The sequence below is a fragment of the Rhipicephalus microplus genome, chromosome 2, assembly GCF_043290135.1.
Source record: "Rhipicephalus microplus isolate Deutch F79 chromosome 2, USDA_Rmic, whole genome shotgun sequence".
Lineage (NCBI taxonomy): Eukaryota > Metazoa > Arthropoda > Arachnida > Ixodida > Ixodidae > Rhipicephalus > Rhipicephalus microplus.
Window position 1 is genome coordinate 209,271,241 of NC_134701.1, and position 13,495 is coordinate 209,284,735.

General features: G+C 46.3%; 1 protein-coding gene across 1 annotated transcript in view; it reads right to left on the reverse strand.

The window, feature by feature from the left end:
• The window catches only part of crm (cramped chromatin regulator), a 68,833-nt gene extending 55,843 nt beyond the window's left edge, over positions 1–12,990 (reverse strand). Inside the window, exons 1-5 of the mRNA XM_075875151.1 lie at positions 12,759–12,990; positions 12,057–12,364; positions 7,674–7,771; positions 4,690–4,852; positions 3,604–3,675 (exon numbers count right to left, since the gene is read on the reverse strand). Coding sequence (XP_075731266.1) covers positions 3,604–3,675; positions 4,690–4,852; positions 7,674–7,771; positions 12,057–12,364; positions 12,759–12,820 — 703 coding nt within the window. The 5' untranslated portion in view covers positions 12,821–12,990. The remainder of the gene's footprint in view (positions 1–3,603; positions 3,676–4,689; positions 4,853–7,673; positions 7,772–12,056; positions 12,365–12,758) is intronic.
• Between the last annotated feature and the right edge of the window lie 505 nt (positions 12,991–13,495).

Here is a 13,495-nt window from a genome sequence, read left to right on the forward strand (position 1 = left end):
GAAACAGCGTGTGTCGCTGAGTCCCCGGCGGATTCATTTTGCTGGACCATGACGGGCTCCTGCTGAAATATATAGCCACTGACGACGAGTCCATAGACCCGTTTAAGGTGGCTATGCCCAAAAGTCTGAGAGCCGCACTGTTGCGATCCTCTCACGACGAACCCATGGCCGGTCACCTGAGTGGCTCGAAAGTTTTTGCAAACTGAGCGATGTTGTGACCTGGCCCGGCACGAAGCGTGGTTTTTATCGCTATTCCGTGCCTGCCACGTCTGACAAACGGTTGAGCCAAGGGTTGGAAAGCCGCCCGGTCTTATGAACCGATTGTCAGTGAGCGTCCGTGGCGCGTACTAGCTGAAAGATCCCCTTTGGGAAAACTCAGCCGTGCCCACATCGCAGACCTGAAGCCCTTTGTCACGGTCTGACGAGCTCGCGCCAGTGCCCTGCGGCACTTCGCGCAAGCAACGGGCACACCCGGAGCGACGGACCGCATTCGGACCCCGCGCCGGTATAATCTGAGGAAGCGGTCACCTTTGTGATTTCGCGCCGGACGGCGGACTTCTCCGCAACCGAAGGCCCTCAGTTTAGTCTAGCCTCAGTATAGGTTAGCTTCTTTACGGCCTTTTCTCGTAAAGAAGTTGACCCCGCCTTGTCTGCTGCCAGTGTTTCTTTTTTTTTTTAAGTGTTCATGTGTATTTTATGTTTCTTTTGTCTAATATTAAGTGTTATTTGTATTTTGTTTTTTTTGCCAGATGTTTAGTGTCAGTATGCTCTGTGTTTACTTTTTTTTTTCGTGTTCGTTTCGTCTACCGCGAAGGGAGCTGTGTGTGACCTTGAGTGTCGGTGCTTGACGGGGGAGAGAGACGAAGGACGCTTTGCGCCTACGCTCGCGCAGCCGTCGGCGGTGTGTGTGCGTGTGTAAGTGCGTGACGCTTCAGTGCGAGCCCGCGAAGAGTGCGTCATGGCTTCCCCCCATCGATGCGGACGCTGGAGGTGCTGGGGGGTCATTGACCCACTGACGTCAGACCATCTGGCTGTGCTCTGCTCTCGGCCGTCGTCGAAGAAGCCCCGCTGCCTTTACCACCATGGCTCCTGCGCGAGGCCAGCTGAAAGCAGCTATATGCTGCCGGCCAACGCCATTCGCAGCCAATTTGGGTCGGCCTCCCTGAGCACTGGAGAGGCCCGGCTTCGCGCAACGTTCCAGCTTCATCATCGAGCCAGAAATGCGGGGGCCTCCGAAGCACAGCCGAGGCAGCGTTCGTCGGACTCGCTGCTTATCAAGACCAGCAACGAGCCATCAGTGAGCCCCCTCCCGTACCTCTGACCTCGCACTCGGGCATCGCACCCAGCGGACACTGTCACGCCCTTTTCCGCCCCTCCGCGCAGTGGACGCCATTCCCGCTTCAGCACCACGAACACTAGTGCCACGTTTCTGTGCTCCCTTCCGCAGTTATTTGTATAGTGTCATGTGTTTATTTTGTTATTTATGTTTTGTTCCTCATTTGTAATCTTTTATCAGCAGTAACAGGGCTAGACTGAGGTTAGCTGTCGCTCATAGCAGTGTCATTTTAACTGCATGGGTGACGTCCGGCTGCCTTTTGCAGACCGGTAAAGGGCAAATTTAGGAGAGGGGGATGTGGGAATTGAGGCTGGCCCGCTGCCTTTGCGCGGGCTTTACCGCCTTTCCTGCCATTCTCATGTCCCGACATGTCTGCCCTCCTTTGCTGTCTGCCGCGCCGGGAAGGGCGGAGTGACGTTTACCTCCCTCACCCGGTAGCGGATGTTGACTGTGGCGCCGCGCGGGGAGCCTCCCGAGAGGTTTTCGCGCGCTGCGTCGGGAGCAGTGAGTACAGTCCGGGACTTCAAACGGTGAGCCACGCATTCTTTTCCGTCCGTCGAGTCCCGTCGCTCGGGGCTCGTCGGACTTCGCTGACGGCGCCTCGCGCCCGATGCGAACGCTCACCTTTTTGTTGCCCCGCTGCGTACTCACGGCCGAAGGGCAGTACGGTGTCCTAGTGCGTGGCCTAGCTACGCCGACCCGTCTCCCTTCGAAGCCAACGCGAGCGCCTTTGCCCTCGCTCGAGCAACCGGGCCTTTGCTCCGGTGTCTCCGTGGATCGGCTTTACCGCGGAGACGTGCTCGTGGCACCCTGTGTAGTACTTTGTGCCCGTGGCGTGGATAAGCCTATTTGCTTTCCCGCCGCGCCTTTTTGCAACGGGCTGTACTGCGTTTGGTGTTGCCACAATAAAGTGTTGCGACTTGAGCAGTATCGTGTTCCCGCCACGGCGACGGTTAACGCGTGCCCTGCGGCTCGCTAAGACCGGACCCACGCTGGTGGCCGTACTCCTTCGGGATACGTGTACACCACAAACTGAACGAACGAACAGAAGTCTCTCGAACATGCTGTCTATGTATGTTGCATCAGATCACAAGGACTGGGACAGTATTTTACCCTTTATCACATATGCATTCAACACCGCTTAGCATGAAACTACTGGCTACAGTCCTTTCTTTCTTCTATATGCTCGACCACCTCGTCATACCCTGAATACCATCTTCCCGTGTTTGGACCACCATGATCCCTGCATATCCGAGATTATCTGTCGGGCCGAAGAAGCTAGATGCCTTGCTTATTTGCGCACTCTTGCTTCGCAAGACTGCTCGAAGGCACATTTTGACCGCCAACGCCGACATGTGACGTACAATCACGGCGACCTAGTGTTGCTGTGGACACCAACAAGAAAACGCGGTTTGAGCGAGAAACTGCTAGCGCACTATACAGGACCTTATCTTGTTGTAGACCGTATCAGTGATTTAGTTTACCGCATAGCGCGTCTCCATTCAAACTGCCGACGGTCTGCAAAAACTGAACTTGTCCATGTTGCACGTTTGAAGCACTTTATTCTTCGAGAGACTGTTTGACTCGCCCAGTGGGCTTCGTCTGCGCGGAGGGAAATGTTACCACATGTATATTTTAGGTATGTGCACCTGTGTAACGGGGAACATGGTGGTGGCAGAAGAAGAGGACGTTCGGTTGGTGGCAAGAGCTCGCTGCTGCGCGTTCACTGCTGTATACCTTCGAGTCGACCGTTACATAGGCTCTGAATATACCCCTCTCGTAGACGTAACAATATCATTTCAGTCAGCAATACAGATTGCACATTTTTTTTCTGCATTGTATCTATAAAAAATATTAACTTCGGTGTGTAAGAACTTAAGAGTATAAAACATTACCCTGCTTTTTTATGGCGTGGTTATCAGTTCATACCAGCTATCACGCTTCAAGTTTTGCTGTCATAATTCATTCCATGGTCACTGAACAAGTCCAATCAGGACTGTGGCAACTTTACTTTCAAGTAGGTGCCTCACATTAATCTTTTTTTGGCCAAACACTGAAGTCCATGTAGAAAACCTTTTGATTGACAGCTGAACGCCTAAAACCATAACACTTAGAACCAAAACAGAGAATGCAATGTTAAATCTCATTGAAAAAATCTAAATTCCAATCAGTCCTCATTTAAGGAATTGGCCAATACAAGGAGATTTTTCTACCAGAAAAGTGAAAAGGCTTCATAATCAAGTTTGCGCTTAAGCACTCATACATACATGCACTGTATTTTTTACGCAGTTCCGCGTAGTTGATGAGTCCGTATAGTTCCTGTGTCTGCTTCTTCACGTCTGTAGGAAAAACAAAATGAAAAAGGTGGGGGAGGGGAAGCAGTTTCACAAGGAATGTCACTTCCATGTGTGTAAGTAGTAATGATGATAATAGTACTAGTAGTGATAACAACCTTGAAAAATATCAGTGCTACTAAAGTTTTCATCTGTGACTTGAGTGAAAAGAACCACCTTTGCGAAAATGTTTAATTTCCTCCCAAAGAGCACTACTGCTTCCCAAAGAGCACTATTGCTTAAAGAAGGCATGACAGCATGCCACCTAATCGTCCTGAATGCTGATTTAGAAAAGAGATGACATCTCACTGCTTTTCAGATTGATAACCTATGTTAGCTTATGATATGTGCTGTTGCCACTTCCAAGTGTTTCACTTTTGCCATTTTGATGCTTGTTTGCATCTGTAGCTGTTCGTGCCACTATTCTTTGTTTAAATTAATTTTTGTGATTTAATCTATCTGACTGTTAAAATTATTTTATCTTTTACATTTGTGATTATTATGGCTAGCTTTTATTTTTTTATTACTTATGAATACTTTACCTTTTATTACTAAAGCTATAGAAATTATATAAAATAAATGACTCACTGTTCACCTAGTTTCCTGTAAACCCCCACTTATGTATTGTTAGAAGGTCCCCCCGACAGTTTTCACTACGAGACCTGTGAAGTTGCGCTTCTTGTCCATCTTGTAATCTCGTCGAATTTCGTCAAATAAATTTCAAATAAAATTTCAAAATATTTGCACCAGAATACATATACATTGCAATGCAAAGGCTACATGCCAGAAATTATTCCACATGACAGCGAAAATCGATGGTCAACCTTTGATCGTAATGCTTTCGTGTCAGTCCTCATGAGCATGAAGAAGAATGCCTTAAAAAGGGATATACAAAGTTATTTCACCTCATTCCGAACTTGTAGACAGACCTAGGCCACACCAACCTCCTCGCATATCAATGTGCCAAAAACTGCGCATGCCCCTCCATGACACAGATACATCCCAAATGTCATACCGTACCTTCTCGACCCTCGCCAATGTCCATGACCTTCGCTATCTTGTGCCACGTCCGGTAGTAGAAATGTCGTACTTGATCCTTGTTCTTGATGCAGTGCGCGGGCACACCTTTCTTCTTGCTCCGCTGAGCGATGTACGATTGAATGCTCTCGAAATCCTTCCCAAACTGCAGGAAAAACACAAAAAGGGGTAGCATGTATTTAATTTTGAAACCGAGGCAGGTAACCACCATGCAAACACCCCTCTGATTGGTAGGTTTTTCTGAAACGTACCAAGGCAACGCAGGCATCACAAGCTTGAACCGTTAGGCACGAAGCTTAAGGGGAGACGTGGGTTTTAGGACGATCAAAAAATGGTCAAAAAATCGATTTTTTGCAAAGCTTATTTTCAAGGCGTTTGTACTTCTGAGCACCTACTCTCAAATTGCTAACGCTGAATTCAGTCGGGAAACGCAATAAAATCGGCCTTCAATGCAGCCCGATCGCACTGAAATGCCCCCAAAGGACGAAATTTGTTCGAACTTTCTGCGCGCGCCATTTGCGTTGCGGTGGACCGAGCGTCGCCATCTTGGGCTTGATTTGAAGCTGTTTTCTTTGTGCACAATTTGCGCCATCTTGAAATGCCGTCGCTCAAGCGGAATTGCTGCTGTAGCAGGTTTTCTGAAGGTCATTTCCAGATCACCGATTGGCCCTAACGCAGCGTGCTTTTCAAGCCCATCTTTCCAAGTTCTCATTCGCAGGGGTGACCAACACGTGATCTTTTTTTCATTTGTGTTGTGTTGGCCCCGTGGCTGTCCATTTGTGTGCATCTGCTCTTGCGATCGTACGCGTTTTGCGACGCACCCTTTTTTCCGCTTTGCACCGTTACTTTTCCACCGCAATCGAGATGTCTGGAGACTCTCGTCTGAAACCATCAACGCGACGAGCTTTTGGAAGCCATAAAAAACGGCCTTGGAACAAAAAGGTGCCTGCCACAAGTGCCCTTTGGCAGCTGGTTGCAGTCGCAGCCGGACCCGTTGGATTCGCCGGAAACTTTAACGACGCTGTCTACTGACGACGACGTGGGACCAAGTTCGACGAGCGATACGCTTCGAATTGATGCTGCGCTCTACTCAACAGCGGAGAAGGCACAGCGAGTTAAAAAATAGAGGCAAACGAAGATCGTTTTGTCAAGAAAATCGGCTACCCGAAAGTTCGACCTCCTTGGAGTCAGCGCTTATAGCCTTCGCCATCCGATTTTTGGCAGCACCTACACAGGCAACGAGCTAGGAGTTGACGCGAGCACTGATAACACTGTCATCAGTGAACAGCGACAGCATGACGTCTAGCTGAAATTAAGGCAGACATCATCAAGGGCAAGCGGAATGACGTGCGAAAAAAAATAGGAGAATGTTTTTAGGCCGATGTGATTACCACTGAGGTAGCACCGGCCACATCGATCTTTTTTTATATACACGGCTCTTCAGAGCAACCTAAACGATGCATTTACAAGATTGCAACACGAATTTTGTACTACAGCAGTGACCCTCTGTGTCAGCAAAAAAAAACATATAAAAAAGGGGCATTTTTGCAAGCATTCATTTTTCCGCACATTTTCATGGTCTCTTGAGAGTCCAGAAATAAGCAACTTATTATCCAGGACAGCATGCTGCCTAACAGCTAGTCGTTTGAGCCTCATACCCCACAACTTTTCCAGAACCCCTCAACAGCTTGCCATGGTGAAGTTCTGATAATGCTTTCCACATTGAAAAACGATTCCAAGGATGAAAAGGCACATTTTGTTCTGTTTTGTAGGGGAATAGATGAGGAACATGTGTATAAAATTTGTGGTAAAAGTTCCTCACAGAAAATTTTGCACTGCATGTCGAAACTTCAAATGCGATTTCCTCAGCTTCACATTTTTCGCCAACCTGGCCAGCCTTACGGAACATTTCATCATGTTTTTGTGAAGCAATTTTTTTAAATTTTACACCATTGAACTCGTAAAAAACAGGACTGTGCAGCTATGCTATTTTTGTGGATAGAAGAGACATATGAAATGGCATGAGCAATAAACTAAGCTATTTAAATTTCGAAATTGTCGAGCATCAATGCAAATGAGAATCTTTATATAATTATGTATCTCAGTGACAACATAAATAGCATACCTCCCCATGGCAGGTCTTTGGCTACAGCTGCACCCTAAACAGAACCTAAAAATACTGAGGGAAAGTACCTTAACAACCCGCAAGAAATTACACAATTAGACTTCACTTATGCTCTCTCAATTTGATAACTAGTTGGTGCGGATAAAAACTAATTATAATTTTGAAAAGAGGAGGAAGAAATACATATACACACCTAATTTTATTACAGTATCTCCAATAATAAAAACTTTCATTTCAAGACCAGCCTCTCCCATTAAGAATTCAAATGTGCACTGGCAGAATTCTATTACATAATCTAGATAAAAAGTGTGAAAATTTGGCTACAATGAGCTCAACACACATAAACACAGACATAAGATAATGGATACAATAAATTAAATCCAAAAAGGTTCTCACCAATGTAACAAACATATCGTTCTCAGAAATACATCTGCTTCGAGTTGTCGATGAATTCACCCTCGTGCTGCCAATTGCTAGCTTCCTGCAGCATGGTTAGTTCTATTGCTAGAGCGACCACCCTAGAAAAGCGTTGTTCCTGGGTTTGCTTACCAGACCAGGACGAATTTTTCAGCAACTAAGAGGCTTTCCTTTTTGAGAAATCCATATGGATTTCCTTGTGGCTTTGTACCACAAATGCGTGGCTGTCTAATTTCAATTTCTTTACATGCAGGATAATAAACTTATTTTTTCATGTTGGATGCAATGAACTTTTTATGGATTATGAAGGGAAATGATGTGCAGGAACTTTGATGTACCTCTAAGAACAGTGACAAGCCAGTGAATATCTGCCATATCTTATAAACACTCTCGCGACGAGTGACCGGTAGACATGCATACGTGCCTCACAAACGGCTTCAAAAAAGGCATTCTTGTCCTCAATGCTCCACAACTCCCATGGGCGGCGCGTCTTGCCAGCATCAGCGCCCCCTTGCTTGGACACTGAAAGCACAGATCACTTTCTGTAAGATTTTTTAAAAATAAAAGTGACCTCCAGTTCCCTTCCCGGCATGTTTCAGGGCAGAATAATAGGCAGATTTGCACACAAATGCGTGCATTTTGTTGTTATTTACAATAGACTGCCAGCATACAATTTCATTGGTGTCAATGCCTTTTTTTTTCTGTGTGTGGCATCAGAAAATAGTAAACAAGCACAATGGAACAGAATCTGTCAAAGGCATTGACAGAGGTACAAAAAACTCCATTAAATGGTGTCACGTAACACTGTTGAAACGTCGCATATAAAACATGTTCAGTTCCCGGCCGATGTATACTGATGAACACCTGAGCTTTACGTTATTCGTGTACTCATGCAATGTTCACAACAGGCAGTATTTCGTGCTTTGAACAACTGCTTCTTTGCTTCTCTAACTCCCTAAATTTCATGGCACCTTGCATCCGTTACAATTATGAACTTCTGGGTACAATACCATTAAACACACTAAGACTTTCTTTCTTGTAACACTGCATGTAAACAGTTCCTCTAGCTGAAGCAGAGGGAGCTCAATGTCGATTGCGCTACATGAACTAAAGTAGTGTATTGTATGAAAGAAAGCGAATACTAAAGGCTTAATATTCCTTGTTAAGCACAATATTACTCATTGACAAGAAAGTCAGAGAAAGTAGAGGGGATGTTATTTGTAACATGAAGAAAGTAAAGTAGACGAAAAAATAACTTGCTGCAGGCTGAGACCGAATCTGTGACCTTTGAATAACGCGTCCCATGCTTTACCTACTGAGCTACAGTGGCGGTCATCCCCGACTTCCCCTTTAAGGGGCGTATGTGCGCATTTTAACGTGCGAGTGTTAGTCAGCGCCACAGGTAGCCATGACAGCGAGTGCAGAACACAGTGGCTTATTGAACACTGTCGCTTATTGGCTGCGCCCACGGACTGAGGAAGTCCGTGCAGCCGCCGCACGGAGTCTACCCACCGCGCGAGCAACAATGCTGGGGAGAGGCGAAGCATGTAGGGAAGGGCATTTCAGTTCCACTAAACGTGAAACCTGGGGAGGGGGAAAGGATACACATCCACATTTAGTTAACGTGCAGGTTGCGAATCTCTCTTGTTCAACTATGCACAAGAGAAATCTCCGACCAGCATTCCATTGCAGGTCAAGATCCAGTGCCTATATATATGGGGTGGCATAGCACGTCTTTTATGAGCAAGGGAGCGTTTCCACAGTCAACGCACGCCGTTCGCCCTCTCTCGCCAGGCGGCGAGTGCTGAGGCTGTGGCAAGTGAGAGCAAACTCGCTCTTCGCAAGAGAAGGCAGTCTCTCTCTCTTGCACCCAAGCCAGTCAACCATCATGACAACAGCAGACGACAGATGCACGCAGACACGCTGAAACCCTAAGGTGCTCCACCCCTAAAAGAGTATTCCAGAATAACACAGATGCAGAAAAGATGCCCTAGAAGTAAGTGACAACTGAGGAGGTAGTTTATTCTCTGCTGAATACAAAGAGACAGACATTACAGAACATAAAGATTGTAGAAGAGAGTGAAAATGATCAGGGGACCATTCTCAAAATTAGACAGACACCACTTTAGATGGTACTGCTTGTGGCTTAAGGTTGATTAGTATTCAAGGTAAGCAAGAAACATTTATTAAATTCTGGTGACAAGAATGGAGGGCAATGATAAATAAAGCCGTGGTCATTACAGGCCTCAAAGAAGAGAAGAAACATCGAGGAGAGACAGGCAAAATGCTAGGACGCAGTAGATGCAAAACCACCGTAGGCCAAGCAGGCTTGGAAGATTTGTTTGTCAGGTCTCGCAACAGACTCCTGTAGAAACTGCTGCACATTGTCACCTAAAAAACTCGTGTATGCTATCTGTAAGCAGTCAAGATTTCAGCCATGCCACTCTTTGGTGCACAAATTCAAATGCTTGTTACTGCTGCCCAAGTGAAGAAGACGAGAAATGGAATGAATGTAAACATTCGACAGAAGTCTGTCTGGTTGGGAATGCAAATGGGAGATGATTTAGACTCCAACCAAAAGTTTTGAAGAAACCCGACGTTTCGAAACCGGCAATGTTTGGTCAAGTCAAGGAACCAAGTCGGTTTCGAAACGTCGGGTTTATTCAAAACTTTTGGTTGGAGTCTAAATCATCTCCGAGAAATGGAATGAACAGCAGAACAAGGAGACACAGCAAAAATGACAGGCACAACAGTCGTCTTCTGTCTGATCATGCCATTGTTGCAATGCTTGTTACACTTTGCTAAGCACTGACCAAACAATTTCAGTACCCTCGTGCATATTGTTGGACACATAAAAGCTGTTGACTAATTGCATCACCTGATGGTTGGCACAGGTTTGAAACTCTCGGTGCTAGACTGCCTGTCACATCCTGCCATTGCTACAGCGATGGGACTTCCCGTTGCTAAATATGTTTAGAGCGCAGCGCTCGTTTCTGCTCTGAGCGGTGTTACCACTGTTGAAGAAATCGATAAAGCGAATGTGAAATGATGACGAAAGAGAGACTGACCAAAAGAGTTTTCGACCATGATAGCCACACAGCCGCTGTGTTAGCATCTGCAATGCGCCATGCCTGTTCCTGCTTTTTGTGACAGCTTAACACATGCCTCTCGCGCATGGGCAAAGGAAAGTGGGTTAACCTGCGAGGCTTGAGGAAAAAACTACACGAACTGGTCGAAGAGACACTTCGTGAGCGGAATGTTCTAGCAACATTGGTCGAAAAGAAACTGCGTGTGAAATGCTCTAACGGGCTCTTGGGGCCCTTTATAGTCCAACACAACGTCCGTGTTGGCGATGCTAGCTTCACCACGTTACATTGCCACAAAAAAACTAACCATTTTATGCTCCCACTAATACTCCGTCATGTCACCTCGATGCATTTATATTTTCTCAACTTATAACAAAATCAAAACACATGAACAGCTTTTCACATTGAGCAGTACCATAATTGCTTAATTTTTTTACTATGTCTTCATTTGTTTACTGCGTATGCTACTGTACTTTGTTGACAATTCACTGATATTGAGTTCAGTTTTATGATACATACTCCAACAGAACGTAGGCATCAATGAGGATGGCAATTTGGGCTTGTTGGTATGGTAGCATGATAATATAAGGTAGCGCAGACAGAGGACACAGACAAGAGAAAGCAAGAGAAGATGTTGTCTTAAATGTGCCTTCTCTTGTCCGTGTCCTTTGTCTGTGCTACCATATATTATCAGGTAGGCATCAAGTTGTTAACAATTAACTGCATCAAAATCCCAGCAAATTGAACAGCTTTTCCGGTAGCCTGTCTGCTGTCACTTGTCGAGAAGCTGTTTTTAGTAAAATGCAATAGGTAATGCCCGCCATCAGTGACATTAGCAGATAAATCATGGATGAAGCAGAGACTGGCTGGAGCACTATCATAAAGGGGGTTAGTTCTCCATTGCTTGATCAACGATAACCCCTCGGTTCGGACGTCCCTCAAAGCTTTTATTTCTACACCTTGACATGCGTAGCAACGTGCCAGGTGCATGATGGGGCTAACCGTGCCATCTCTTACAAATACTTTTATCATTCTCAATTCCCTTTATGACAACATACAATGGAGGAGGCTCTTTTCTTACTTGCATTACATAGGAGTGAAATGCATAAAACAGCCTGAATGAGAGATACAAAATACAACATGCAAAATGCTAATGAGTCCCATGCTCTTCATTGTTGGTATTACTATAATTTGAACGAGTGCAAGACGTTGGTGAGACTCCTCTTCTCTATTATTTTTTTTAAGAAAAGGGGAGCACTTTTGCATGAATGTATTTGATTACCGCGTAACTAAATCTTCGTGCGAAATGATATAATAGCGTTCATAAAAGACTTTGTGGCCAGAAAGACCTCTAGGTCGCAACAATCATGGCTCCCTTCAATGTCATGCTATGGACCGACAACACACTTTCAAGCCGGCCTGCAAGTTCTCGCGGCCACACTGTCAACAAAGCCAAATGTCGACATGTGTGTCACGCTTGTTTACTTACCAGAACGATGTCATCATGTACAAAGATGACAACAGGAATGCCGACATGCCTGACACGCAAAGGCATCGATCATACGTGCAAGGCAACGGCGCAGCTATCGCTCACGCTGCCCAAACTTCGTATCACGGACACTCTCGAGGCCACACAAAACACACTTTTCAAAATCACCGGGACGCCGCTACACGAAGAGCACACAGACGAATGTGGACACGGCGGGAAAAAAGGCACTGACCAGCGGACGATTTCTTGTTCGCAGCCGCATTGGTGGAGGGCGGAGGGTTGGATGAACTCGGCGGCGGGCTGACGTCCTTGCGTGGTCGCTTCGTGACGCGCAAACTTGAGCGCTGCACGGGCGCTGAACTTTTGGCCTCCTGTTTCTCGGAGGATGCAACATCGTCACCGGCCGCTGAACTGTTTTGCCCGCTCGGAGAACCGATACGTGGTGCGTTTTGGGAACGAGTGCGAGCGAGCAGCTGAACAGCAGCGGGCTCGGAGCGATTGGGAGCCGATAGGTCTCCTTCCTTTCCAGCCTCGGTTGATCTGCGAAAACGCACAAACGCAGTACAAGTGAATTCCAAGCGACAGGCACGACCAGTAGGAGTACACCGATGATTAGGATGCTGAAATATAAAACGCCAAGAGTAGGAAAATGCTGTCGGAAGTAAGATGGCTACCGAGGCGAAAAGGTTTTTGAAACTTCGGCACCACTCCGAGACGAGAGACCCCGCATTTATTTCGGCAGGCGATCGGGCGCGCTTTGGTTTGAACCTAGCACGCTCCTGCGCGGTTGGCATGAGCGAGACAGTGCGTGACATTTCCGTGCGCGAATCTGCAAAACGGCGACAGGGAAAAAACACTGGAAAAATAAGCGCAGAAAAATATGGCGACGACACGAAAAGATTGAAGTAGGCTTAACGAGGAGACCGACGCTTACGGGTCTTCGGGGCGCTTTTCTTCCTGTGCAGAGCATGATCCAGACTTTTTGCGCTTTACCATCGGACCGGCAACGTGTTCTATAACTCCGGCATCTCGGGAGCGGAGGTATCCGGACGTCGACGGGGCACAGCGCGCACAAATGTCAAAGGCGTGTTTAGCTTGCGGTCGCTTGTTGCTACACGTATGGGGGTTTCTGGGAGTCGAGCTAGTCAAGTTTCTGATACACAGACTAACGTGGTGACATCACTTCATCTCTTAGGAGCCCGAAAAACGCTTCTTAATCGCGAGAAAAAGTCTGCGAAAAGCTGCCAGGCGCTGTAGCGATTTTTACGAGACGAACTTTGCGAGTACGCGTTCAAAGTTTGACACGGGGAACGAATAGCTGGCTCGTGTGTATTCGTCCCGCCTCAAACCTCGATTGCTTAATTGTGGCAAAGAAGTTGCCACAAACTTGCGCTGTTTAAATGCCTAAGAGGGATATGAAAAGAATAAGTCAGCAGAACTCTGCCTCTTAATTGTCACTTCTCCGTAGAAATCTGCGCGAATGCAACACGAAAACTGATAATAGATCAATCACGTTTTTTCTGAGCGCTAAATACTTGGTCAATATAAAGGAATCCTACATTCATTTTACATGTTCACTTTGCCTTAAAAGTTTTTAAGTGTATATAGCTGCTGTAATAACACTCATGGCAACACAAATTTTGTTTTCCTTTTTCACGCAAATAGTTAAGA